The 25,670-nt window shown below is 44.5% G+C and overlaps 1 protein-coding gene across 3 annotated transcripts in view; it reads left to right on the top strand.

Moving 5' to 3' along the window:
* CNTFR (ciliary neurotrophic factor receptor) overlaps window positions 1–20,638 on the top strand; it is an 883,959-nt gene extending 863,321 nt beyond the window's left edge. For 2 of the 3 annotated variants that reach the window (XM_078674690.1, XM_078674691.1), the window contains 3 exons: window positions 2,915–3,095; window positions 13,721–13,886; window positions 17,125–20,638. In XM_078674690.1, coding sequence (XP_078530816.1) covers window positions 2,915–3,095; window positions 13,721–13,886; window position 17,125 — 348 coding nt within the window. In that variant the 3' untranslated portion in view covers window positions 17,126–20,638. Of the gene's footprint in view, window positions 1–2,914; window positions 3,096–13,720; window positions 13,888–17,124 lie in introns of those variants that run through there. The other variant, XM_078674692.1, reaches the window with a different exon arrangement.
* Window positions 20,639–25,670: the final 5,032 nt, after the last annotated feature.

Here is a 25,670-nt window from a genome sequence, read left to right as displayed (position 1 = left end):
CAGAAAGGCTGCAGAGGTATGTGTATCGTTTGGAGCTGTGTGTAACTGTGCGGTCACCAGTAGGTAGTTATAGTTAGGACCTAGTTCCATAGGAAAAGTGTTTTTTGTTTTGCTAACAACATTGGCGACGTTTTGTAAATCTTCATACAATTTTCAAAACTAGTTCGCTATTTACTTTAGCTGCTGTATGCAAAGATTCGGGGTGATCCGTCAAGTGGGGTTCTGAGAAAAACGGTGGGTCCCAAATGCATTTCCCACATGCAATTTCCCACAGAAAATGTAAACACAACTACAACCCGAACTACTGGACAGAAAGAATTACACCAAATTTGGTAGAAAGCTAGCTCTTATTCCAGAAAGAGAGCTTTTTGTAATTTGGTGTAAATCCGTTCAGTAGTTTTGGAATTAATAAAGTAAAAAGATTTATATGTATCTAGAGACGTGGATCCACCGCAGATCCGGGCCAATTCACAGATCCATGCGCCAACAGCAAGGCTGTGATTGGCAGGCTGCTACCTGAGAGGAAAGTTGTGGCCACCATTTTTTGCATCAGGACATGGTTCCCAGGGCAGAAATAAAATATAAAAGTTATATAAGGGGTTAGGGTAGAGGTACCCTGACCCCATGAGACTGATGGAGGGGTCTGTGAGGGAACACTCATGGGCAGGAAATTGTCCAAAAACGTTTTGTTTGGAGCATATGGGGATCCACGGGTCATCACAGATCTTTACAGATTCACATGGATCAATGGGTCTTCATGAATTCGGATGGATCTGTGGATCCAGACCGCAATTAAAAAAACACATACACCCACTCACAGACCCACACACCTACTCACTCACACATACAGAGTTACACACTCACACAAACACTCACACACCCACACAAATACTCTCACACTCAGATACACACCCATATAGCCACTTACATGCCCACTCACAGACCCACACAGCACTCACCCACCCACTAACACACTCACACAACCACTTACACACCCACTCACACACCCATAAAGCCACTCACACACTCCAAAAAACACTTACACTCACACACCCCAACAGCCACTCACACCCACACAACCACTCACAAACCCATACAGCCACACACACAGACCCACAAAACCACTCACACACCCACAGTCATTCACACCTCTATGCACGTAGCCACTTCATTCCCACTCACAGACCCACACAGCCAGTCACACACCAACCACACACTCACATCCCACACACCCAGGTTACAGGGACGTTATAGTTAGGAAACAGCATTAAAAAATAGACATTTACTGAAAAAACAAAGATTACAGGGAAATTATAGTTAGGAAATAAGATTTAAAAATCTTAGAAGTTCACTGAAAAAACAATGGTTACTGAGTCGTTATAGTTAGGGTCAGATTTTACACACATAAAACCATAAAAATTCAGCAGTTATAGTTCTAGCTATTTCAAGTAACTATCACTTGTGCCGTATGGTAACTATAACTTGCCCCCTCTCATTGCATTGCTAATTACCCCACTTATTGCATCACTCATGACATCTTCTATGACATCATTGATAATGTCACCTCAGCATTTGCAGTGAAATTATTGAAGCAAAACCCATGAATGTTGCGGGCACGGGTTATAGTTACCTTAGGGCACGAGTTATAGTTAATTAAGATAACTAACTATAATTGCTGAATTTCTATGGTTTTGTGTGTGTCTAATCTAAATCTAATGATATCATCCCTATAACCTTTATTTTTTTTTCAGTGAATTTCTATGGGTGTTTGAAATTTTATTTCCGAACTATAACGTCCCTGTAACCTTTGTCTTTATCAGGGAATTATATATATATGGGTTTCACAGATTTTACATATTTTACTAACAAATGTGAAACATTTTCAAGAGATTATCACAGTTTTTTCTGTAGATTTCGATTGCCTCTACTCGCCAGAAAATATGCAATGAAGCCATGTGTTCCTTGAAGATAAAATTCCTAGTCCATTCCCTCAAATTTTAAATCTGCCTCCTGCTCTGCCCCTGTTCCACACTACTCACCACTTAATTATATGGTCATTTTGATCCTCAAACTCATTTGAAACCGTCTCAGATTCTGAACATCTAAAATACAATGTCCAGTTAATGCCAACTATGACCCCCTGTTCCCTTTCAATTAGAGAATTCACTTCATAAACAAGTCTGTCCACAAGAGGGAATGAAATAAAGAGAGGGGGCCCAGATTTATTAAAATGTGGGCAGTGCAGTCCTGCATGGAAATCTGACTGGAATAAACTTATCAGCACCATATTTATAAAACTGTCCAGCAGCAATGACAGCATAAGTTTCGCTCGTTCTAAACAGGTCATTTCAATGCTATGCTAAGGGTTGAGGTTCTGGCGTATGCGATGACAACTGACCAAGGGTAAGCTGCATATAATGCATCATTTTGCTGAAATGCACATTATTCTTGTGAACTTCAGACAATATTCTGCATACCCATTGCTTGCACCTATTGTCTTGTGGCACTTAAGTTTCTGCCACATCACCCTAGTTTATCCTATCTGGGTTTACATGGAATCAGAGGGGTTTTTGTACAGTTTCCTTCAAGTTACACCTGATTTCACACATTTTCGGGGTTTTGCGCTCCTTGATACAAATCATTTTTGGTCTGGCACTCCCATCAATGTTTCATACAAAATAGGTTTTGCTTATGAAAGTTAATCAGCACCACCTTGTATCAGAGCACTTTAGGGCTAAGTTGCTAAGTCTTTCCTGCCATGCTTTAGACATTACTAGTCTTTCTTGAATAAACTATGTTTCTTCATTGAATATGCAGCCGCCTCCTTTCCTGACATGAGTCTGTTCTTCACTCTTTGCACCTCTCCTGGATATCATTTCACATTAACAATCTCTCCATCCTTATCCCCTGGCAGGTCGAGCTCTCCGATGGGACATCCCACACCATCACCGACGCCTACGCCGGCAAGGAGTACATAATCCAAGTGGCTGCCAAAGACTCTGAGATTGGGACCTGGAGTGACTGGAGTGTAGCGGCTCACGCCACGCCGTGGATGGAGGAGCCGAAACATCTCACCACAGAAGCACAGATAGCAGGTGAGGCAGCCATAGATGGGAGTCAGGCCAGGCCTGGGAGTGTTAGGTCCAAAATCAGTCTTCGGAGAACATACTTGGTGATCTAACTTTAGGTAGCACTTGGCCAGATGTCCCGCCAAGGGGCAGAGTTCATTGGATCGTCCTGACTAAGGGCGCCATTTTCCCTATGCATGCACATGGGACGTCTGTCACTCGGAGCGTCCACCTGTAGAACTGACTCCCACTCAAGATCAGAGGGAATCTCTTTCTGCTCTGTGCTCAACTCACCTCCTTGCCAGAGGGTTAACAGGCAGAGAGTGTAAGTAGATTGTAAGTGTCTTGTAGACCTAACAAGTATACAATTCTGGATAGTCTTTATGGAATTGAAATCAGCTACTCACTTTAGGTTGAAAATGAATTTAAAGAAGTCATACCTTGAGTGTTGACATAAATGTATAGAGGAAATAGTTGGCACTATAATTGGATGAACTGAGCTATCGTGGCGCACCCACTTCATTGAGAAAGAATAAGGTGGAGAAAGCTGTAGTGTGGCACAAACATTGAGCATCTTAATGGACTACGCCAGGTGCCTAACATGCTTTCCTGGAGCCTCTGCCGCCCTTTTCCTGTTTCACCTTGAACAAAGACCCCCAAACAATTTTGTAACTATTTTCCTTTAATCAAGTTAACTATAGCTGCCTGGCTCTTCTTTTGTGTCAGTTTAAATGTCATTAGACGTCCCATGTTTACTGAAAGAAAAATTGTCAGTTTGTGGCCTTACACAATGTAAAATATTCTGGAGGCTGGGATGGGAGAGTACCTCAAGGCCTTTTATGTGCTTGAGTTGAGCCCTTAGGACGTTTGAGAGGTTCTGAGCTGTGTAAGGATCAACAAAAAAAATTCATTTAAAAGAATAAATAATGAAAGGTCAAAACCAAGGTGATAACAGTATTAAAAATGGTAACTTATATAATTAAAGTTGAGAAAAGTAAATTGCAGCAAAATACAAAACATACACAGCAGGTTCCAATAAAAAAAAAGTCCCAATTATAAATATGGAAGCCAATGAGATTCAATGTATTCTATAGAAATTGTCAGAAATTCATCAATGGGCCTTTTTGGTGAGTGGACATTTAGGCTGATTAATGAGTGAACGCAGATGGCATTGAGATATTTAGTTAGAAAACAGTACCTTTGCAGTCACGTTTCCTTGGAGCGTAGTCCTCTTTTCAGTTGTTGGACCAAGGATGTATCCGCTGCAGTGCCCATAAGTCAGCGGTCTGGCGAAGAGGCTTGTTGAAAGGGAAGAGTAGAGCGGGCACGGTGGCCAAGGCAGGATGTGATGTTACCCAATGTGTGTGCCGGCTTCCTCCTCTGGTTACCCTTCTTCAGGATTTACATAGCCCAAATCTGTTCAGCTAAGTGCTGAAGTGACCAGAGTAGTACAAAGTTCGATGGCCACAGTTAAGATTACTGAGTCTCACTGCTAGAAATTAGGACGGAAATGCTCTGAGCGAGCTTTGTAACATGCAGAGGCCAATGGCTTCACGACGCTATGTCGGTGTGTGAAATTTCATCCTGCCCGACTCCAGTAGTGCTGTAAGCGAGGTTGGAGATTCAACATACCTGTCTGGCAGTGCATGGGTGTCCCCAGCCAGCAGTATTCTCCAGACTGGTATCTTACCATCGTCCCAGTTCAATGCTTGGTCCGTTTGCCAGTCCCATGACCAAGGTTTTGACCAGACAAGATCTTGATTTCTAGTCTCCTTGCAACTTTATTTTGTGTGTGTTCCAAAGACTTTATTGGCATTTGAATCACCATAGTAATAGTTCAAAGGTGCATAGACCTTGCATCATTAAAGATGCATAACTTAGTACAGTATTATACATTGTATTACAGTACATACATGATAATTTGGGTACAAGCGTAACATATTGCGACCCAACATAGTATAGTACAGATGGTTTAAGACGGGCTCGAACAGCATAGCTATATAGGACTAAATAATTGGTAATAATGTCGAAGAGCATGCTATTGATAACCCTTGGAGACACCCAGAAGTATATCCAAAACGTTTTCCGCACAGCAATATGGCATAATAATCCCATGCCTTGAACAGTGTGGCTCACTGGTTAGAGGAGGTAGACCTGGAAGCAGAGGTCAGCCCGGGACCAGGGTTCAATTCCCAGCTCGGCGGGGTCTTGAGTCCTAAAATGTCCATGGACTCGACAATTCTCGCTCCGGTGCCTACTCGATTCATGGGTTCACACTCTGCGACTCTGGGCAATAGCTTGCTTAATCTCCACAACGGCCCCTTGCGGCGGGATGCCTGGCTTTCACCTTGCGGATACCCTGCCGGGGTTATCTCACAGGGGAATACCAGGACGGGTTCCCTAAGCAAGCGCTTAGAAATCGCTCGGTGATTTGCGCTATATAAATTCCTGTACATTTACATTTACCTGTAGTCTTATGAGAAAAATGTCTGTAGTCGTGCACATGGGTGGCTCCTTATAATGAGATGTACACGGGGTGTAGCAGACAACCATGTCAAGAAACCACTGTATGTAGTGAGGATGGAAGAGAAAAGGGGTAAGGGGTAATGGGAATGCTCAGCTATACCCCATACTTATTGTAGGGGCCACAGCGAGTTTGTGATCCAGTTGGCAATCATTTTTTCCACTAGAGCAGCAAACTTTATTTTTCTCCTAGGACAACAAACTTGTCTAGGCTGACCCTGATCTCCCTGCAAGTTTTTAAGGCAAGTTTTGTCTCCTAGACAACACATCTGACAACACTCAGAACATCTCAAGTCTCCAAGCCGTTTGGAGGAGAGTTACTAATAACAGACGCTGGAGTAAGTTAAAATTCTGCGATTCCCAGATTTGGAATATAAAACCACGGTCCAGGGAGGATTGTGGCACAAGGGATTAAAGTTCTTCTGATTTTGTCTAGCGATGAAGAATTCCATCCATCCCCAACAATTTAATGAGGATTGTGAGCCTAGCAGGACATTTAAACAGGGAATGTGGCTATTCTTGTTGATGCATGCTTGAAGCACATCCTACCCTTTCCCTCATCTGGATTGCTCCTCACTTCCACCAACATGGTAATCCCCAAATCGCGAAAGATTTGGTTTGAGAGAGCTGAGGTGAGTTCGCACGCTAGCTTTCCTTTAAAATCTTACGCATCACCTGGCTCCCCTGGTTGGTAGGGTCCCTCCTGCTCTGCTAGGTCAAAGGTAGTGTCAACTCAAAGGCCAATAGCCTGAAACGAATGACGTTTTCTTCACCTACACATGCCTTCCTGGTGACCCGCATGTTGGGGTGGCTGGGCCAGGAAGATACCAGCATAGCTGCATTAGCCTCTACAAGACATGCATTTGCAACTGCCCAGTCAGCAGTATGTGCATTCTGAGTGGCTGTAGTAAGGTGAAAGGGCCTCAGTGGTGATAACAGATATTACTGATTAACTGTAAAGCTTGAGTCTTTCAATGGCCCACTCTTTTCGCAGTGTTTCGTAGTGTCAGAGCAGAAAGGCAAATGGAGGGAAATGTGAAATTTTTGTGCAGGCTCATGTTAAAGTCTAAGGTAACTGGTGCCAACACTTCTTCACAGGCACTGGTGAGAATTTATAGGCACCAACTTTTAAACTACATTCCCCTCAGCTTAATGAAGACCAGACCTGTGCCAGGACATCCTGGGAGAGGTGTGGCGCCGCGGCCAGGGCGACTGACGCTGGAATCTGGGGATCAGGGTTCAATCCACGGCTCCGGCGGCAGGTTAGCCCAGCACCATGTGACTCTGGGCAATAGCTTGCTTAATCTTCCTGACGGCCCCCAGCGCCTAGAGACCCTTACGGTGATTGTGCGCTTTACAAATGTGGATTATTTATATATCCTTGTTTGTAACTGAGATAAAGTGAGAACTCGGTGCATGGAACACATATGCCTTCATGACGAGTGCCCAAGAATTATCCATTTTATTGGCTGTTTCACAATTTATTAGATTTTGGGGAATAACGTTGGAATTGGTTTAACCGTGCCTGTGTTTCCTACACACTTTCCTCAAAGATTTTGACTGGTGTTCGCGTGCCTAAAAAAGACAAAAACAAAACTTTTAGTTCTTAAAGGCCCGGGAACTCCTTTTGAGAGCAGTGTTTGATAAATAGGATCCCTCACACAGAGATCTAATATGTAAAAATACTAACCAACCAGCAGTCAGAGTATAGCAGTGGTATGTTCATTCTAGGGAATAATGACTTTCTGGAGAGTTATAGACACTATGCAAAGGGTTATGTATCTGACATTGTTATTGTTATTGTTAATATGGGCTTGTATAGGGCCAACTCACCGGCAGGTCTAAGGGCGCTTTGACCACAAAACATAACGGCCTAATCAACGTCAGGGAAGAAAGCCAAGCTAAACTAAGTTCAGCGCTGCCCTAAACAGAATGGTCTTTAGGGTCTTTCTGAAATGAAGCCTATTTCCATCCCTACGAAGGGCTTCAGGTAGTTTGTTCCAAATCCTCGGCATCAGAACCGAAAAGGCTCTTCCGCCTTTTGTGGCTAATTTAAACCGGGGACACACCAGCAATTGAGCCTCAGAAGACCTTAGCCTTCTTTCAGGTCGATAGATCTCTAACCTTTCCTTAACATATGCAGGGGCTTGGTCTTGGATGGATTTATGGGCTATGCAGAGACTTTTAAAAACAGACCTCTGTGTCACTGGCAGCCAGTGAAGGCTCTGCAGCAACGGAGAAGCATGAGATTTCCGTGGAAGTTTAAAAATAAGTCTAGCTGCATCATTTTGAACCACCTGCAATCTGTTAGTTAATGTCTTTGGTAGGCCCAGATAAAGAGCGTTTCCATAGTCCAGTCTCGAGAGTATAGTGGCCGAGACTACGGTACGGAGCATGGACTGGGACAAAAGTGGGGCTAATTTACGTAGTTGTCTTATAAGACCGTTACAGACTCCTACAACGGTAGAGACTTGGCTCTTCATTGAAAGAGCGCTATCTATCTTGATGCCAAGGCTTTTTACCGAATCGGCTGGTTTAGGGGTAGAGCCCAATTCCTGGGGCCAATACAAGTCACTCCAAGGGGAACAAATGGATGAGACTATCAGCACCTCAGTTTTCTCAGGATTAATCTTCAGGAGGTTACTCGACATCCATTTAACTGTATATGTAAGTACCTCCTGTGCTTGTAGCTGGGCCCGTTCACTGTCCTCCATCATCACAGAGCATGCAGATACATATGTGCATAATGAGCTACAGAAAAGACAACAAAAACATTTAAGGTATATCTCTTTGCAACTTGGGAAATGCTTAGTAGCGCTGTTACTGTGTCCCGTCCATGTGTCAGCTCTCTGCACCAGGATCCAACGGGACAATGTTATGCCTGCCAACATTTTAGAGCAGGCAAATAGGAGATTTTAAACAAAATAATTGTGAGAATGTATTTTCCGCACTGACATATTGAAGGAGAGGCAAGCTGCCCAAATCAGATATAGTGAAAGACAATCAATAGTTGATTTGTTTGGCAGTTTAGTAACATAGTGTGAACAAAAACAGCATGCATAAAATTATAAAAATAAAATAATGAAGCATGTCACATGCTCTAATCTCCCCCTCCAAAAATTAAGGACAAAACACTAAACTTCGAGGTCAGAGGTGATTATTGCATGTGTGACAAACATATTATTCTTGTCTGTTTTACAAAACAATCAATCGAGTTTCTGCGTGCAGGAAGATGGGGTGTAACGGTCTGAGCTGCTGATTTCGGAGTGGTGGGAGCCAGGTTTCATTGTCGGCACGGCCTTGGTGTCCACACCCTGTGATTCTGGACAAATCACTCAATCTCCTCGTACCTGTAACCCAGCTCCTTGAGACCCTCACATGTGATTTACAGCACCTTACAAATCCTGGATGAATATTTACTAGTCTTGACATCTCCCGCCGGAACAGGGAGGGTTGGCATGCATAGAATTTTTGGGACTGGTCCAGATTCCAGAGCCTGCTCAAGACTTTCACAGGTTTTGCTTAATCAAAAAATCACGAATTTTCCAAGTGTAATAATTTCTCTCGGAGTTAATTAAATGCAAAACAATATTTTGTGGACTGCGCTCTGTATTTTTTAAATGAGAATATTGTTATTTGCTATTGACATGTTGTGTGTTGTCTGCTCGGTTGCTCCCTTTCTAGTTTCGCGCAGCCCCGTCTTTCAGAGACAGTAAAAGAGCCCCTCTGATCCTTTCATTTGAAAGGCGCGCCTCCGCCGGGCGCGTTTGAGAGAGCCTCTCATTGCTCTGCGAGAGAGGCTCGTGCTCTGCCGAAGGACGCTCGCGCCAGGAGGCGGGGAGGGAAGCGCGCGCCCTCTCTCTCCTCGCAGAGCAGCGCGCGCGCAGGGTCAGAAAGACATTTCACGCCCTGTAATTGAGGCTTCTGCTGAGACACCTTGACCTCTGACCCTCTTTGCCAGTGGAAAGTGATGTCTCTAATAAGGGAATAATAGTCCTCGCTGCCTCCGGGAGGTGAGTATATTTACTGTCCTCCCCGCGGGGGCTGGCAGGGCCGTGACCTCTATTACAAGGGTCAGGTGCGGTGCTCCCTTCCGCCCTGCACGGAAGATGCACGGGCCCTCTGCCCCAGCGCAGCCGGAGCGCGACGGAGGCGTCCCTGGAGGGATCTGGTCACCCCCCTCCAGCTGAACAACTGCCTGCAGCTATAAATGAGATTTATTAATATTGAAGTGTCCTCGCTCCTCCAAGTCACACACTGCTTCACTCGGACACCCCCGGGGGCCTTGTTGTTGCCAATATAAAAACTCAAAATAATGAATAAGTAAGCGGCGTCTCAAAGGCTGAAACAGAAATTCAACTGCTTAGGAAAGGGACATGTTCTTGGCATTGGGGGTTTGCGAGGGGACCGAGAGTGAGCGACCTTGAGCGTCCTGGCTGGATGAGCAGCCAGCAGTATCTGTCCATGGTGGAAGCTGGCCTGCAGTAGTGCTTAATTTGAGCCGGTGGTCTCCTGTGCGCCGCACTGTCACTTAATCGTCAACACCAGTGCTTAAAGCGCAAACTATACCTACAGCGCTTTTTATGACCACCAGTTAAGGACACATTAATTTTTTATAGGCATGGGGAGATTACGTGATTTGCCCAAAATCACAGGATGTTGAGTCTATGCCAAGACTCAAACCTGGTTCCCCAGTTCCAACGTCAGCAGCTCTGGTCGTTACACCACATCCTTTCCCCACTTGTATAGTTTCATAATTAGTAGCTGGCTCTGTTATAGGCAGTGCTAATAGGAGCAATGCGCTGGGGCAAGCTGTCTCGTGACGAGAGGCCTGGCATTTACTTTTCCACAATGTATCCACTGGCCAGGATGACTCCCTGCACGGATGGCAAGAGGTTTCCTGCTAAACCTGGCTTTGGAAACACATTTATCTCTCTTGCATGGAGGAATGTGATGACATTAAACCATCCCTGAATGAGCAAAGGGACAACCCTCCCGAAAGCCTTGAATGCAGCCGAGCCCAGTTGGTGACTTCTAGATTGACTTAATGGTCAGCGCACCCATGACTAGCACGGACAGTCAGTCAGTCAATACATCTCTATTTCAGCAGCGTGCCACAAAAAGCATACAAAATGTCATATTTATGAGCATATATACATTTGAGCATGAAAAGACAATTTTGTTCATTAAAACCTATATAAATCTTGAATGAAATGGCATTCTAAAAATTTCTAGCAGAGTCTCACAGCCAGAAGTATTGGAGGCTAGAGCACGTGCTCTTTATTGCCAGGTCGTGCGTCTTACGTGGGAAGTGTATAATATTGTCGGACTAATTTACCGAGGGGTGAGTCTCTTTTCCACCACGCAACATGGTGAAAAAGTGATGCAGCCCCTAAAATGTGATTTATCGAGCCACGCAAGGCCCGCCTGCGTGGCCCTGAGGGGTCTGATAAATCTAGAGTAAAGCAGCGCAAATCACTGCGTTGCGTGACTCTGCCTCAGGGAGGCGTTCCAGGGGTGGTACGTGGATGTCCCCATCCAAAGCCCATGGATTTTGACACATTCCCAGATTTACCATTACTGGTAGAAGTGTGACTGCAGCAACTTAAAGCAACTTTAAGGTGCTGTGCATCGCGCACAAATCCTTGATGCACCAAGCCCCTATCGGGCTATCGGGTTTATTGAAGCCCTATTTGCCCGGGCGCACTCTGAGATCCGCCAACTGTGGGCTGGTTTGTGTCTCTCGAGTAAGGAAAGCTAGGCCGGGGGGCCGCTCGTTTGGTCTTTTGGCGGCCAAACTTTGGAACTCCCTTCCAGCGAACATCCGAGTCATATCCAATCTCCTGACATTTCGGAAATCTTTTAAGACATGGTTGTTCCCCTCCATCTGACAGGGGACGCTTGTGTATCTCCCTGTTTTCTCTCTGGTTTCTGGTTGTGCTGGGACGCCTCGTCGCTGAGGCAGCCATGCGCATTACAAATCCTGTATAAATAAATAAATATAAATACAATGCTACGTCTTCCAAGGGAAGGCTCAACGAGGAGAAATATCTCCACTTCTCCTAGTTGTTTCCTCTTTCTATGTGTGCCGCCTTATGCAGCACACATGACAAGAGACAAATGCCTCACTGGATTGCTTTTCTGCAGGAAGGTGCCCCTTCCTGCACAAAAACCATCCTGCTTACAACACAGGCACCGTTCACCCATGGTGCAAGGGTGCGTTGGCTCTAGACAGCACATTGAGCGCCAGTGCAGGAAGAAGGCAGGAATGCTCATATATTGTGTTAAATATGGCGCAATCCTGCCCCTTCCCTGGAATGCAGTGCAGCAAGGTGACTTGCTGCACTATGCTACTTTACAATTTGATACATTTGGGCCTTTGTGTGTGTGCACTACAGAGCCCACTCACGGCGATCTAGAGTATCTAATCGCAGGACAGCTACGGGAACGGTGCTACTTCCTACTGGTGCAGAATAATCCAGGATAAATCTGGTGACTATACACATCCTGGGTTAGGGGCCACCAATTCAAAGGGTAAGTACTTATGCAGTGCAATCTTCTCCAGGTACAGATGGTAACTGGAACCCCTGCAGGCTTCCACACCTTAGGGGAAGGGTCAGGAGTGAAGCGGTCCCGCCTTCAATGACAGTGAGGATCCCACCGAAATGCCCTCCCTTGCTTTCCTTACTTGTTTCCCTAACTTGGCTTCATCAAGATGTTGCCACAAATGTTTAGTTGTGCCATCACAAGTGTTTTTTATCATGTTTCAAAACACTTGAGTATGGCAGATAATCAAATAAAGACGAAATGATCTGAAAATGATAAGATGGCAAAATATGGAGAAATGAGGAAGCCGTGAAAATACTCATGCCTCTTTTTTAGAGTTGACAATTTGACCTATGAAACCCATTCTCACTATACAACCTTGTGTCTACACGTAGCATGATTTATATAATTGATACAGTACCGCCTGCTGTATTTTATAAGGATATTGCAGGTCTGCAAGGAGTTTCATTACCATGTGGAAGAACGAGGTCGATGGCTATGGGACTCAGAGTTAACTTGCAATATCCTTATAATGTACACTCTGGGGTACCTTATCCCATATAATACATGGACACACTATCACCTTTTTAATGAGCCACTTAATACCTTAGTGTGTAGCTCTTTCATATGAAATGGCAACCATGTTTGCAAACATGAATAATACAAAGAAACCTCTGGTGAAAAATTAAACACATCAAAAAACTGTTAGATATTTGTGGCAAACAGATATTATAAACAGTTAAATAAAAGTCAGTTTAAAAAAAAAGAAAAAAAAAGGTGCAGTAGCTCCTAACCTAACATGCAGAAACATGCAGAAAGATTCTAGGTTTACTTTAAGGAGTGCAAAAAAGAAACATATTCTCTCTACTTGACATTGTAAGCTACTAAAATAGAGGAGAAGAGAAGCAATGTTCCATTTGTTACTTTAAACAACTGCTTTAATAATGCCCCTTGACCTGATAATAGTAAAGTTCTGAGTGCAGCACAAGTCGCCAATAATGAAGAAATTAGTGGGCTATGTTATCAAGAAAGGGCGATACATTATCACCGCTTTTATCGGCAGGCCAGGTTAACACCAGAGCCTGGGCTTCTATGGGAACTCACAAGGGCCTATTATCAAGCCCATTATCGCCGCTTTATCGGCAGTTTACTGCCGATAAAGCGGCGATAATGTATCGCCCTTTCTTGATTATATGGCCCAGTGACTTTCATTTAAACAGGGATTACACAATCGCATTAATTATACATGCATTATTTTCCCAGCATACCTTTCATCCTGTCCTTCTGCTCAGCATTGCTGTATTCCCCCTCTATACTGCTGAAAGGTGAAACCCTTACACAAAGTGCAGTGCATACTATGTGAATTGCTACAAAGTGCATTTCTTTTCCAGCATCTACAGCACCCATTCTGTATTACAGTGCTACTAAAGGTGTATTCTTTCCAGGCTTGCATTGTGTACAGTCTACATTTTTATGAGCTCTCCACCTTTACCATTCGGCCAAAGCATATCAAATGGGCAGAATAAAGAAGACACTGATTTTGGTTTTTGACTAATATAGTTTTTACTATTTTTCCATCTCAGAAACGTCAACCACCACCACTACCACAACGACAACTATCACCACGGTGTATCTACAGCCGCCAACCACCAAGATCTGTGAGACGGAGTCAGTAGTGGGAGACAGTGCGGTGGCAGTCTCTTGGGTGACCGCTTTGTTACTGGGATCTGTTAGCATCTTGTTTATTTAGTAAGTATCACAGCTAGGCTGGTCTCTGATTTGTAAGGTGCAGGCCAGTGCATCAGTTTGCCCGAGTGCATCTTTACAAGTGAGTGTGTTTGTACAAATGAGTAAGTCTGTGGTGAGTGTGTTTGTATAGGAGAGTGTATTGGCGCAGTTGCGTGTATCTTTACAGATGACTGTGTCAGTGTAAGAGAGTGTCTGTGTGAATGTATATGTGCCTGAGTGTGTATTTACAGGTGATTTGATGATTACAGCTGAATGTGTCTTTTTTAGGTGTGTCCTTTTGCCGCCAGATGTATTTGCATAGCTGAGTGTGTATGTGTTTACAGGTGGTTCTTTTTGTTGTGTTGGAATGCCTGTGTGTGTCCGTGCCTATCTGGATGGGTTTGCCCTGGTTTTCTTTCTCCTGCTTCTGATCCTCTGTTCCTTTAGGTTGGCATTGGCCCTCCATTTCCTTGTCTTCCTTATACTGATAAAAGTCCTTCTTCCCATCCTCTGGGTCTGCTCCATGGTATTCTTCCGGGTCGTCTCTGATCTGGGTCCTCAGTGCTTAATTTGTAAAATATTAAGTGCCAGGGCTATGACCAGGAGGCCACTGCAGCTTGCACCTCCCTTTGCCCTTGTCATTGCTGCCAAAAAACAACTATTAACCATCTCTCTTGCATGTAAATGCGACAGTTCAGATTATTTCAGGTCCCCAAAGCTAAAGGAATGGCTGTGGAGTCAGGTGTTAGCAATTTCAATGTATATTGTATTCCTAAAAAAAGTGGTTCTGCTCATCTCTAAATTAGATGAGCAGCGCCACCATGTGGTAGACTGTTCTAGGTATGGTGTTGACTATTAGGGGCTGATGCCGAGCACCGGAAAGCAATTAAGTGCCGGTGCTAAGCACCGGAAAGCCCCGGCTCAAATTAAGCACTGTCCTCGACTTACTCCTGAGCCTTCTGCTCCTTCTAGTCCGCCTCCTCCTTGTCCTGAAGTGGTCTTTTCGTTGTAGTCCATGTCCCAGTTATCCTGGTCTTCTTAGTCCTTTTCCTCTCCCATTTCCTGGCCTGGTCCTTCTGGTTTTGGTCCTCCTCTGTGCGTTGGTCCTATTTTAGTCCTTCTTGTTCTGTCCCTCCTGGTCCCAACCCTCCTGGTCCAGCTCCCACTTTTCCACCTGACCCATGTCCTCCTAGTCTACCTTGTTCTGCTCCTCCTGCTCTGTTTCCATTGACTCTAGTCCTCCATCTCCTGATTGTCCTGGTCTTGGTCCTCTGGGCCCTGGTCCTTCTGGCTCAGCTTGGCTGGCCTTTGTCTTTCTGTTGAGGTTGGTTTGTCTGTCCATGAGCATGCCTATCTGGATGAGTTTGTGTGGGAGCTGTGAATAGTGTTACTGCCCAAATTAGACAAATATCCGGAACACTGTGGGTCTTTTAGCCACATGTCACTCATCAGTGTAGACACCAAGAACTTGGAGTTTGTTCCTGCTCCTGACTGGCTGTGTTGCAGAGTACACCTATACACCCTGACCAGTCAGGCTATTTGAATGGCAGTGTTCAATCACAGCATGTCATTTCTTTTGTTGGATGTGCACACTGTGGACAGTCCTCAGTCAGCTGTTATCAGCTGGAGACACAAAAGCAGGGCCGGACTGGGAACCACAACCGGCCCTGGCAAAGTGCTTGGCCGCCCCCCCTCCCCACTGGGGGGAGGGGGGGTTGGAGGTGCTACCGAGCTCTTTGCCGGGGCCGGATTTCGGCCGATTTTGCAGCTATGCTGCTAAAACTGCCCTGTAACCAAAACGGCCCCCAGGGTCCCAAAACCGGCCCCCACCCATCCGGCGCACCGGGGAATTGCCCGGTGCCGACTATGGCCAGTTCGGCCCTGCACAAAAGGCTTTCAGTATGCCAAGGTTGAAGTATTTGACACCAGCCGTAACTAACTTTAGTTTACGCAAGTCGATTCTCAAATGCTTTGGATTGCTATATGCCTCTCCATCTGTGTGAGTTGAGTCCAATTGGGTGGAGTATGGGCCAGCAGAGATATGGATGGGAATGCATTGGAGTTGCCTTCTGTCACCTTTGGTCATTTCTCCTGCATCAAAGTTGGTGGCTTGCATTTCTAGGCACAGACTACCTCTATAGAACTGATTTTTGTGGGGTTCCGCATGTCACATCACAGTAGACTGATAATGTGCTTATTTAGCTCAAGAACCTGGCAATAGTTTCCCCAAAAACTATTAAGCTAATTAATACATTTGGTACGCTAGTTGACCTTAGGTTTAATCATGATAAATATCTACACTGCATACATTGTCTGGCTATTACCGATGTCCATTCCGGGACTGACCATGAAAGAGTCTGGGAAGCTGTTTTAACACCTGAGTGTGAGCACATGTGGGTAAGAGTAGAACCTGAGATATGGAATTTTGAAGATTTAAGTGAAAATAGTGACAAAAAGTACAACATGAAGGCTGAAGGATACAGTGAGAAAACAAACTTATTTCAACAAAAAAATACTCAGAGCAGGATAACATTAGCTACAGGGAAATTTCAATATATGCACAAACCCTCTCTGAATTGAAGAGGTGTACTGAGAAGATATTATGGCTACTGCCCAGTATTTAGAGTCATTATTGGTCAACAGTGTCACTGAATTAGAGAGAAACTCTGTAATGACTCTACTAGTCTCTTTCTGCATCTACTGAAAGTCACAGATGTTAAATGAATTTAAGCAATATAACTAGTTTTCATAGTTTCTGGAGGTGTGATTCACAAAGGCAAACTTACACTTTTGTGTAAATTATTTACTATTCTTTAGGTAATCAGATTACAAGTTTAATTTTACTAACAGTAATTTTACGACTGAGGAGACTCCTCACTCATGGCGAAAATCTACGCACACAAAAAGATAGTCCTGTCCTGTCTTTTTAACGGCGGCCGCGATTTTGCGGAAGTGCGGCACTTCCGCAAAACGGGCGGGGCCTCGTCAGCCATTGGCCGACGGCAGCACTGGGGAGGTAGTGCTGCCGTCGGCCAATGGCCGCAACAGCACGGAACGGGTTAATGTGCGGAGTTCTCTGCCCCGACATGTTATGAAAAAGGTACACCCTTGTGTTATAGTTTACACCTTTCTGAAATTGTAATTGTATTTATATAACGCCTACTACCGCAGACGAGGCATTAGTTTATGTTTTTTGTCTGCCTGGGTCTACTTTGTGAAGCTTATGTTCTTCTCTGCACCTCTTATATCTCCTGTACAGATTCCTTCTTTGCATTCCTGTGGAAGAACAAAGTGAAAACACATTTCATCATCTGTTCCTATTTTGCACATGTTAAGGAGGAGTTTATTGCATTTTATCACCGTGATTTCTTTTCTAAGAACAAACGGACAAAGTCACCAAAACATGGAGCTTTGACATCCCTGTGGTCTGCTAAAAATGAATCAAAGTGCAGAAAAAAATATTTGACATGCGACACAGATACGCAAAAATAGACTCTCTGCCAAAGGGAGGGACGAGGTATTGAAAAAGCGAGCCAAAAAAGGTGACACTGCGCAGCATGGAGGAGACAGGAATTGGCAAGGGAACAGCTTGTCTTTTCAGGAAGCCCTGAAGAAGGCCTAGGATTCTCACCAAGGCCCTCCACCAGCTGATGACACAAAACAGGATCATACAGCTATACCGCCATGCCAAAGACGCTGCCTTACTTGTTTACCCACAGTGCTGTTCCTCCTAAATCCACCAAGAAAAAACTCTGAACTGGGAAGCCGCAATCCACACCAACATCAACAAGGGAACGCGTTGGGCTCGTTTGCTTAGAGCCAGCGGAGGTTGCTCCCTATGCCCTTCATCTTCCCGCAGGGATACATAGCTTCCATGTGGCGCCATTTTACATTTTTTATTTACAGTTCTGAGACCAGACAGAATTTATGATTTCTGTTCTTCCATGTTTTTTTGCTCGGAGAACTGACTTGTGCACTCGGTGCTTTCTGAATGTTTTCCAAGAAGTATTTTTTTTGTATATCGGCCTTTCGACTCGCTCTACACCACAAAAAGCAACCGCATAAATGGAATGTGACTCTTTTTCTGTGAAGACGAATGTCTTGGAGTTGGGGGGTAGGGGGGTATTGCCAATAAATTACTATATAGTTTTGATTTATTTTTCGATCGTGGGGGAGGCGGGAATTTAAAGAGAAAAAAATGCAAACATTACTTGTGTCTTATGCTATGGGTCCCTGTTGGTACGAATTACTACAGTGCTGCAGATTTATGACCAAATGCCTATGGTTGTAGAAATCTGTGTTGTCCGAACCATTGCTTTGCAGCATGGACTTGTGATCCAGCGTCATCCTAATTTTCTTTCTAGGGGATCCCCATAAAGGTTGAACCTTGTGTCACACGCCATCCAGACCATCAGAGCTTCAGGGTCCCCCTTTCCTGCCTGAAAGGATGGACACCAAAGCTCTTCCTTGTGGGATCAGACTGAGAGATGTTATTGCTTGTACTTGTACTCATCACAGGAGTGGTAATGCTAATGTGCTGTCTGGAGGTGAAGTGTTGTGTTCCAGAAGAAGGACATAGAGTCTGGGACTCCCACAAAGAGGCTCATGGAGATGTAAACATGCACCGAGACGGTCGCCCATATTGTTTAACCAGGAGTATTGGTATGACTCTTGAATGTGTTCTGTTATTGCTTAACTTGAGTGCCTCAGAAGCAGTCTATTGGTGTTAAAATTCATAGGTCAATTATCTTGGCATACTTGTGTAGTGCATCCAGCGTATGCACAACATCCCAAATCCCCCACTAATACAATTATCGCATGACCAATATGATATCATTCAGATGTCCTACTGACATGAATGGGGAAGATAATTACAAGATTACAGTATTGAATCCAGTGTCACTTGGCCAAACATATAATGCTTATACTTAACTTTCCATCTTCCTAAGGCGGTTCTCAATATTTCTGTACCTTAAGAGGTGCCCCTCTTTAAAAACTCCTTGACAGTGAGTGAATTATATTATGGACCTGCTCATGACCATCATTGTCAACGGAGATCTTACAAATGTTCTTATGTTCAAGGATCGGAAAAAGATCTTGGTTCTTTTGCCACGATTCTGACACAGAGCCGAGTATGTACAAAGATCCTTTCTCGCACGTTCATACGAGATTTAGGCGATGATTTGTCTGCTCTTAGCTGTGCTTGCTTGGGTATAAATAAGGCCTCAAATGCTTCTCATTGGCTTACCATTCTCTCCTTTCTAATCCATAAGTGGTAATTAATGTGATGCAATCTGGAGTTTATATTTAAAGTTTGAGCTTCTGGAAGATCAGCTTAATGAACTCAACATGTTACGGACCCATCTAGACATTCATTACCGCCACCCTATAATATCTTCCCCTAGTGTCACTAAAGAACAGACCACCTAGGTCTTTGATGCATTTTCTGTGTCTGAAATGCACAGGTGGAGTGTTCGACCGGATTGCACCCGTAAATTTACAGTAACGTCGCAGAGGGACAGGCCTGTGCAGTACTGCAGGGAAACTGTGAGTTGTGTTAAAGCTCATAGCCTTAACCCTTTCACTGCACTAACGGGTTTGTATGTCAACATCACTATTACAGTTTCGGATTAAATGCTCTCTCAACATTGTTTTACATTGGAGCTAACCCTCTATGTGCCACACCATATCAATCCTTTTTGCAAGGCTTGCAGATGCCAACTTTCAAGGAGAGAAGTCTAATTGTTGTAAAATATGAAGCCACCTTACGCGCTGTCCTCTTGGTCCTCAGATGGTGCTCTGGCCTTGCTGAGTACCAACCTGTGCCATCACACTCTCCCGCTCCCATCGCAAGCAAGAATGGTTGGGTCCCCAGTGGATCTCATCTGAAACCAACCCTACTGAAGAGTAACACACTTCTGTGAAGTCATAAAAGGGCGACAGTGAGGAAGTGGTTCAGGACTGAGCCGGCTGGAGACTCACCATTCTGGATTGGGGATTGGAGAGTGGCCTGACTGCTTTATTTCACTGTTTATTTTTTAGGATGTCTGAAAACTTGAGAGCCTTATTCTAAAGCACTGTCGTCTCTTAGGTTGGATCAACAAGTTATTGTGTGATGACACATCAGTTATCATGATTTTGTGTAATAATTCCATACCTGTCTCAAGACCTATGTGTATGAGGCGTGATTGGCTGATACAAGGCGATTTGCAATGGACTTCCCTTGTGTGGGAATAGAAACATTAATACATTGAAGTAGGTTATTCCCAGAAGTCATGCATTTTGCAGATTAATGAATTCGTATCACAAGTACCATAATCCTACAATGGCGTCTGGTCCCTAGTGGGTTCAGCTCACCATTACACTACTAAAGAAATCCGTATTGTCTTTTTCTCTTCGGTTCTCCCTCTGCCTCCCCTTTTCTAGGATTGTCAAATACAACACTTTGGAACAAATTCCTTTTGTTTATACAGGGAGACTGTCTCTATTTCAATGTACTATTTGTCTTATTATAAATATGCATAACAAAAAAATGTAGTTATATGAACATATATATTCCTTTAATTTCCCCCTTCCCTCTACGATCATATTTTGTAAAATGGTTCTAATTACACATTCTTCCTTCCAAATTCAGTATTTAATACCGTACGTCCTAGTATTAAAAAGAAAGAAACAAAAAAATACAATCTTAACATACTGTATTTGAATTTTTTATAGATGTATATAAAAATGAAGAGATTGTTCATTAAATGTGTTCATTTCATGACACAAAACCAGTTCTTGAATTATTTTGTTTTTGGCAAATAAAGGTATGCTGAGCTGTGATTGGTTGTGTGCAGCGTTGGGGGTTCACAGTTGCATGTAGATGCAGTACAACACATTAACTGCTGATTGATGATTCCAGAAGGAAGGCAATAGAAATCTGGACCCTTCTTCAACCAAAATCAGCAGCAGCTCATTTCCAGCATGACAGACTGCTGATGCTCTATAGGCAAATAGTCCACAATAGCTTAAATCACAATTGACCATGGACCATGGAGATGGTGTTGCAACTCCATAAATGAACAACTGCTACAGGGACTATCAGATCCAATTTGGGGGCAACAGGACATAGGGGCGATTTGCCATAACCATGGTGGTTGAGGGAGTTTACCACTAGTGCTCTAGGGTCCCTCCCACTGTGGCTGTGTAACCAGAGCCAAATGCACACTTTTCACCCTTAACTGTCAGGTTAGCTTCTTAAGGTACCTTACTACAGGAACTGCAGTGGAAGACGGGGGAGGCCCTCTCAACCCGAGTCAACACTTGCTTCGTTCTCTGAAGGCACGCAAGGATTATGCTGGCCTTCTAATCCTGGACAGTCTCTCTACCTGCAGGGCTAGGCCTACCTATTGCCTTCCTTCACAGGAAGGAAGTCTTCTGGGCACTAGATATAACCCTCAAATCCTCCAACAGAAATTGCAGGCTTCAGGTGATGGCCCCTCCTTACCTCTGGGAGACTGACTGTCAGGCAAACACAAGCTCTGGTCACAAAGCAGATCTTTGAGTACTCTGCAAACCACTCACTCTCTTGGTCATGAGTAGAGGGCAACGCAACAAATTGGGGTGTTTGGGTCCCTCTTTTATGCAAATTTTCTAGACAAGACATGTGGGTCCACTATCTCAACCTTCAGAACCAGATCAGGACCTCACCCTGGAGGAACTGATGGAGGCCTTGGGGTTGATGCAGCTGGGGAAGACGCCGGCACCCAATGGTATCCCGGTGGAATTCTATCAAACAAAAACTTTCTTGTTAGTGGGCCTACACATTCTCTCCATGAACAGCGAGGGGGAGCTCACCCCAGACCTATGTACAGCAATGATTGCATGTACTTCCCAAGACCAGGAAGCCGGACACCAGTAGCTCCTCTTCCATGCAGATATCCCTTCTGAACAGAGATAAAGACCCTGGCCAAAGCGCTAGCAACCATATTAGCAAAAAGGTATTGCAGGGTTGGTCCACAGGGATCAAAACAAGTTCACACCCCACAGGGTATGTGACACAATGCTCCCCCTGGCAATCTCATCCCTGGAAGCAGAAAATGTGTTTGACTCCGAAAGGTGGAACTACCTCTTTCTAACCCTGGTCAGGCTGGGCATGGGCCCGAAGTTATTCCGGTGGGTGTGGCTCCTATATCACAACCCAATGCCAAGGGTCAAGGTGAATGGCACCTTCTTGGAGCAGTTTGGATTGAAGATAGGGACCCGCCATGGCTTCCCCCTCTCACATCTCCTGTTTAGGTTGTGCCTAGAACCCCAACCCTGCTGGCTGAGGCTCAGAGGCGATATAGTGTGCTTTCCCGAGGTTGTGGGAAGCAGGAGAAATTCTCCTTGTACACAGATGACATATTATTCTATCTCCCTGATCCGGTAGTCTCTAATTCAGTTGTCCTGTTGGTGTTTCGTAACTTGGAGAAATATGCGGGATACAGAATTAACTGGTATAAATCGGTTCTATACCGACTGGGCATTTGGAGCCTAGAGATAGTGATCCCAACTCAGATGGTGACCATCAGAGAGGGCTTCCGCTACCTGGGATTAGACATTCGGCCCTCTAAGCAAGAGTTATTTGAAAGGAACTTGAAAGTGGTCTAGCAAGTGTTTTGTCAAGATATTAGCCATTGAAGGCAGCTACCTCTCTCAATTCTGGGCAGAACATCTTTTTTTAAGATGATCACCCTGCCCAAATGTTTCTATGTTCTTCAAAATATGCCCTGGTCAGTGTCCAAGGATTTCTTTAATAGTCGACAGTGCACTCCGGACCCTCCTTTAGATAGGGGCACCCCACGCGTTGCCCTTCGAAACTTGCAGAGGAATGCATACAATGCGGGTATCTCACTGCCAGATGTGAGGGCATACTAGTGGGTGTCTCAACTCCAGGCAGTTAATGAGTGGTGCTTCATGTCACAACTCGTATCCGGTGATACAATTGGAGAGGTCAATCATGGAGGTCAAGGCTCATGTACACTAGGGGTCTTTTTTTGAGGCACCGACAGCACAGAGTGTAGACCTATATCTATGAGGCCACGCAAAGGCACTTTGTGAGGTTTTTTATGTCATCATAGATATGGAATAAAGCAAAGCAGCACAAGTCGCTGCATTGCATTACTCTGTGTCGAAGATGCATTCCATGGGTGTTGCGGTGGGTGTTCCCACGCAATACCCATGGGTTTTGACGTATTACCAGATTTACAAGACTTGTAAACCTGGGAATCTGTCAAAAGCCAACGCCTCCCCAGGGGAGGCATAACGAGGAGAAATATGTTTATTTCTCCTTGTTTTTTCCACTTTCTATGTGGGCTGCCTTCTGCAGCACACATAGAGGAAGGGAAACGCCTCAATTGATTGTTTTTGTGCAGGAAGTTGTCCCTTCTTGCACAAAAACAATCATTCCTACAACACAAACACCCATACACCATGGTGCAAGAGTGATGAGTTGGCACAGGGGAGCTGATTGTGGACCAGCACAGTGAAGAGGACAGGAATTGTATCTCAGTGTATTCCTGCCCTTTTCTTTTGACGTAGGGCAGTGCACCAAAGTGACTTACTGGACTGCCCTGCATCAAAAACTTGTAAATGAGACCCTTTATATTTGGCAGGCTATTCAGCTTGGACCTGCTGGATCCCACGAAGAGTACTTTGGAGGCCTGGGACAAAACTGTCACTTATGTAGGATGGAGGGGCAGACCCTCTTTGACTACCTCCTGTTTGCTAGGGGACACACTGAAAGGGCTTCGAAGGCTGCAGGAGAAATCCCCATTGGGCCTGATAGGGATTTTGACGCTTGAAGATATAGGAGAGAAATGGGTGATCAAATCCTTCTGGGACTTGCAGACAGAAGGCGACATGTGAGATATATAGTATTGTCAATATATCCAACTGAACCATGCTCTTGAGGACATACCATCAACCTCAGATGGAAGACAATAAACCCCTCGAAAATAGAATACTCCAGGATGAAATGCCCATAAAAGCTATCTCATTAACATATCGCACTCTCCTGAATAACAGACCCGACAACCTTCGCTTGCTGAGACATAAGTGGGAAATAGACTTGGGCCCCATGGAGGACATTGACTGGGAAGCAGCCCTGATGCACCCCCGGGAGGAGACAATAAAAGCCACCCTGAGGCTTATACAACGTACGGTCCTTCATAGCGTGTACTGCACTAGACCATGACTGTTCACAATGGGTTGGATGCAGACCCCTAATGGCCTGCGACGTGGGGTGGATCCAGACACTTTTCCCCAGAGCATTTGTTCATGTACAAACACATACTGGAGGGAGATGGTGACCGAGCTGGCATAAACCCTTCATGCCACTATCCATACTATTGGAAACACTGGGAGATGTGGACCTCCCTAGAAGGCAACTCATTCTCTGTGTCTTGGGTTTCTGCGTAGCAAAAAGGGACATAGCTAGCAAATGGGGGAGCTCAAGCTCCCCACATCAAGACAGTGGGCTATCAGCAGACTGCGCTGCGTGGAGGCAGAAAGAGTGGTCTATGAGTCGAGGGGTTGGTCGAGGATGTTTCGGAAATGTGGGGACAATGGCAGGCCTAACATAACATGGTCTGGGAAGACACATCTCCAGGACAACCATGGCGTTGGAAGGACCGAGCGAGCTGGCTGGCGACAGGGGAATACTGGGGTCATACACTTTGGAAGTGGACCAAGAGGGAGACAACAAGGAACAGGACCGGTCTCTGACCCCACTGCCCATCATGCAATCATAACGCCCCGATGACGATTGCAAGTGATTACTTTAATGACTTGGTAAATGCTATCTGTGACCTGGTGGTAGGTTTTGTTTCTGTTTCATTGTTCTTGTAAAACGAGAAAACGAATAAAATCCATATGTTGTAAGTCCATGCACAGCCACTCACTTTGAAATATCACACCACGAGCAAAGCTGCCCCACATGCTGTGTGCAGTGGAATAGTGGGGCTCTATCAGATGGCACATTGATTCCTGGCAGTCTGTTTGGAATGGCTGATCCTCTTGTCATCTGGAAGAAGCTTCCTTGGGTGAGGGGCTCCAAAATACCTTCTGCAAATGTGTAGATGTGCCTCTGCAAATGACGTCTGTACAGCTGTCCTACTGTTATTAAAGTGTACAAAATAATTTTGATTTATTCTCGCTTCCATTAGAATGTCCATGGAACCTATATGCTAAATCTGACTCTGAGACTCTGGCAAGTGCTTGACCTTACGTCAGTGGGCTTATATGTCTCTCAAGGTCATTTCTCTGCCTCTAAGCTTTGAGAATCTTCCAACATGCCACTGAAATGTATGAAACGTCAATGAACTCTCATAGAGCCACCTTTTCTTAAATAAATGACTATCATAAAAGGCTGCCTCTAGACACCTCACTCAGGACGCATTCCATCTTTTTATTACTGGTATTTCCTCTCAGGGCTGACAAATATAATTTCTAGTATGCCTTGTAAAAGCAGGCTTTGTCTAATTGCATGATCTTTAATACACCACGTAACAAAATTCTTGATTTTTGGACCTGCTATGATGTTCAGATTATCATCTAGTTGTTTGAATGTCTTTCTTAATGTCTTTTAGAAATTTGGGATATCAACAGTTGATTTATCTACATATACCGAATAGTTTAATTTTCTTTTGAGATGCTAGAATATTACTTTATTTTTATTTATTCCCAAAATATCGTCCACTATTTTAACGTCTTACAAGATGTTTTTGCTGAACATGAAATGTGATAAATTGCTCTGAATCTGATACTTACTAGCAAACATCA

Source organism: Lissotriton helveticus, chromosome 2_1, assembly GCF_964261635.1.
Source record: "Lissotriton helveticus chromosome 2_1, aLisHel1.1, whole genome shotgun sequence".
NCBI classification, from domain to species: Eukaryota; Metazoa; Chordata; class Amphibia; order Caudata; family Salamandridae; genus Lissotriton; species Lissotriton helveticus.
The sequence above is the reverse complement of the archived record's forward strand: the minus strand, read 5'-3'. Positions and strand labels throughout refer to the sequence as shown.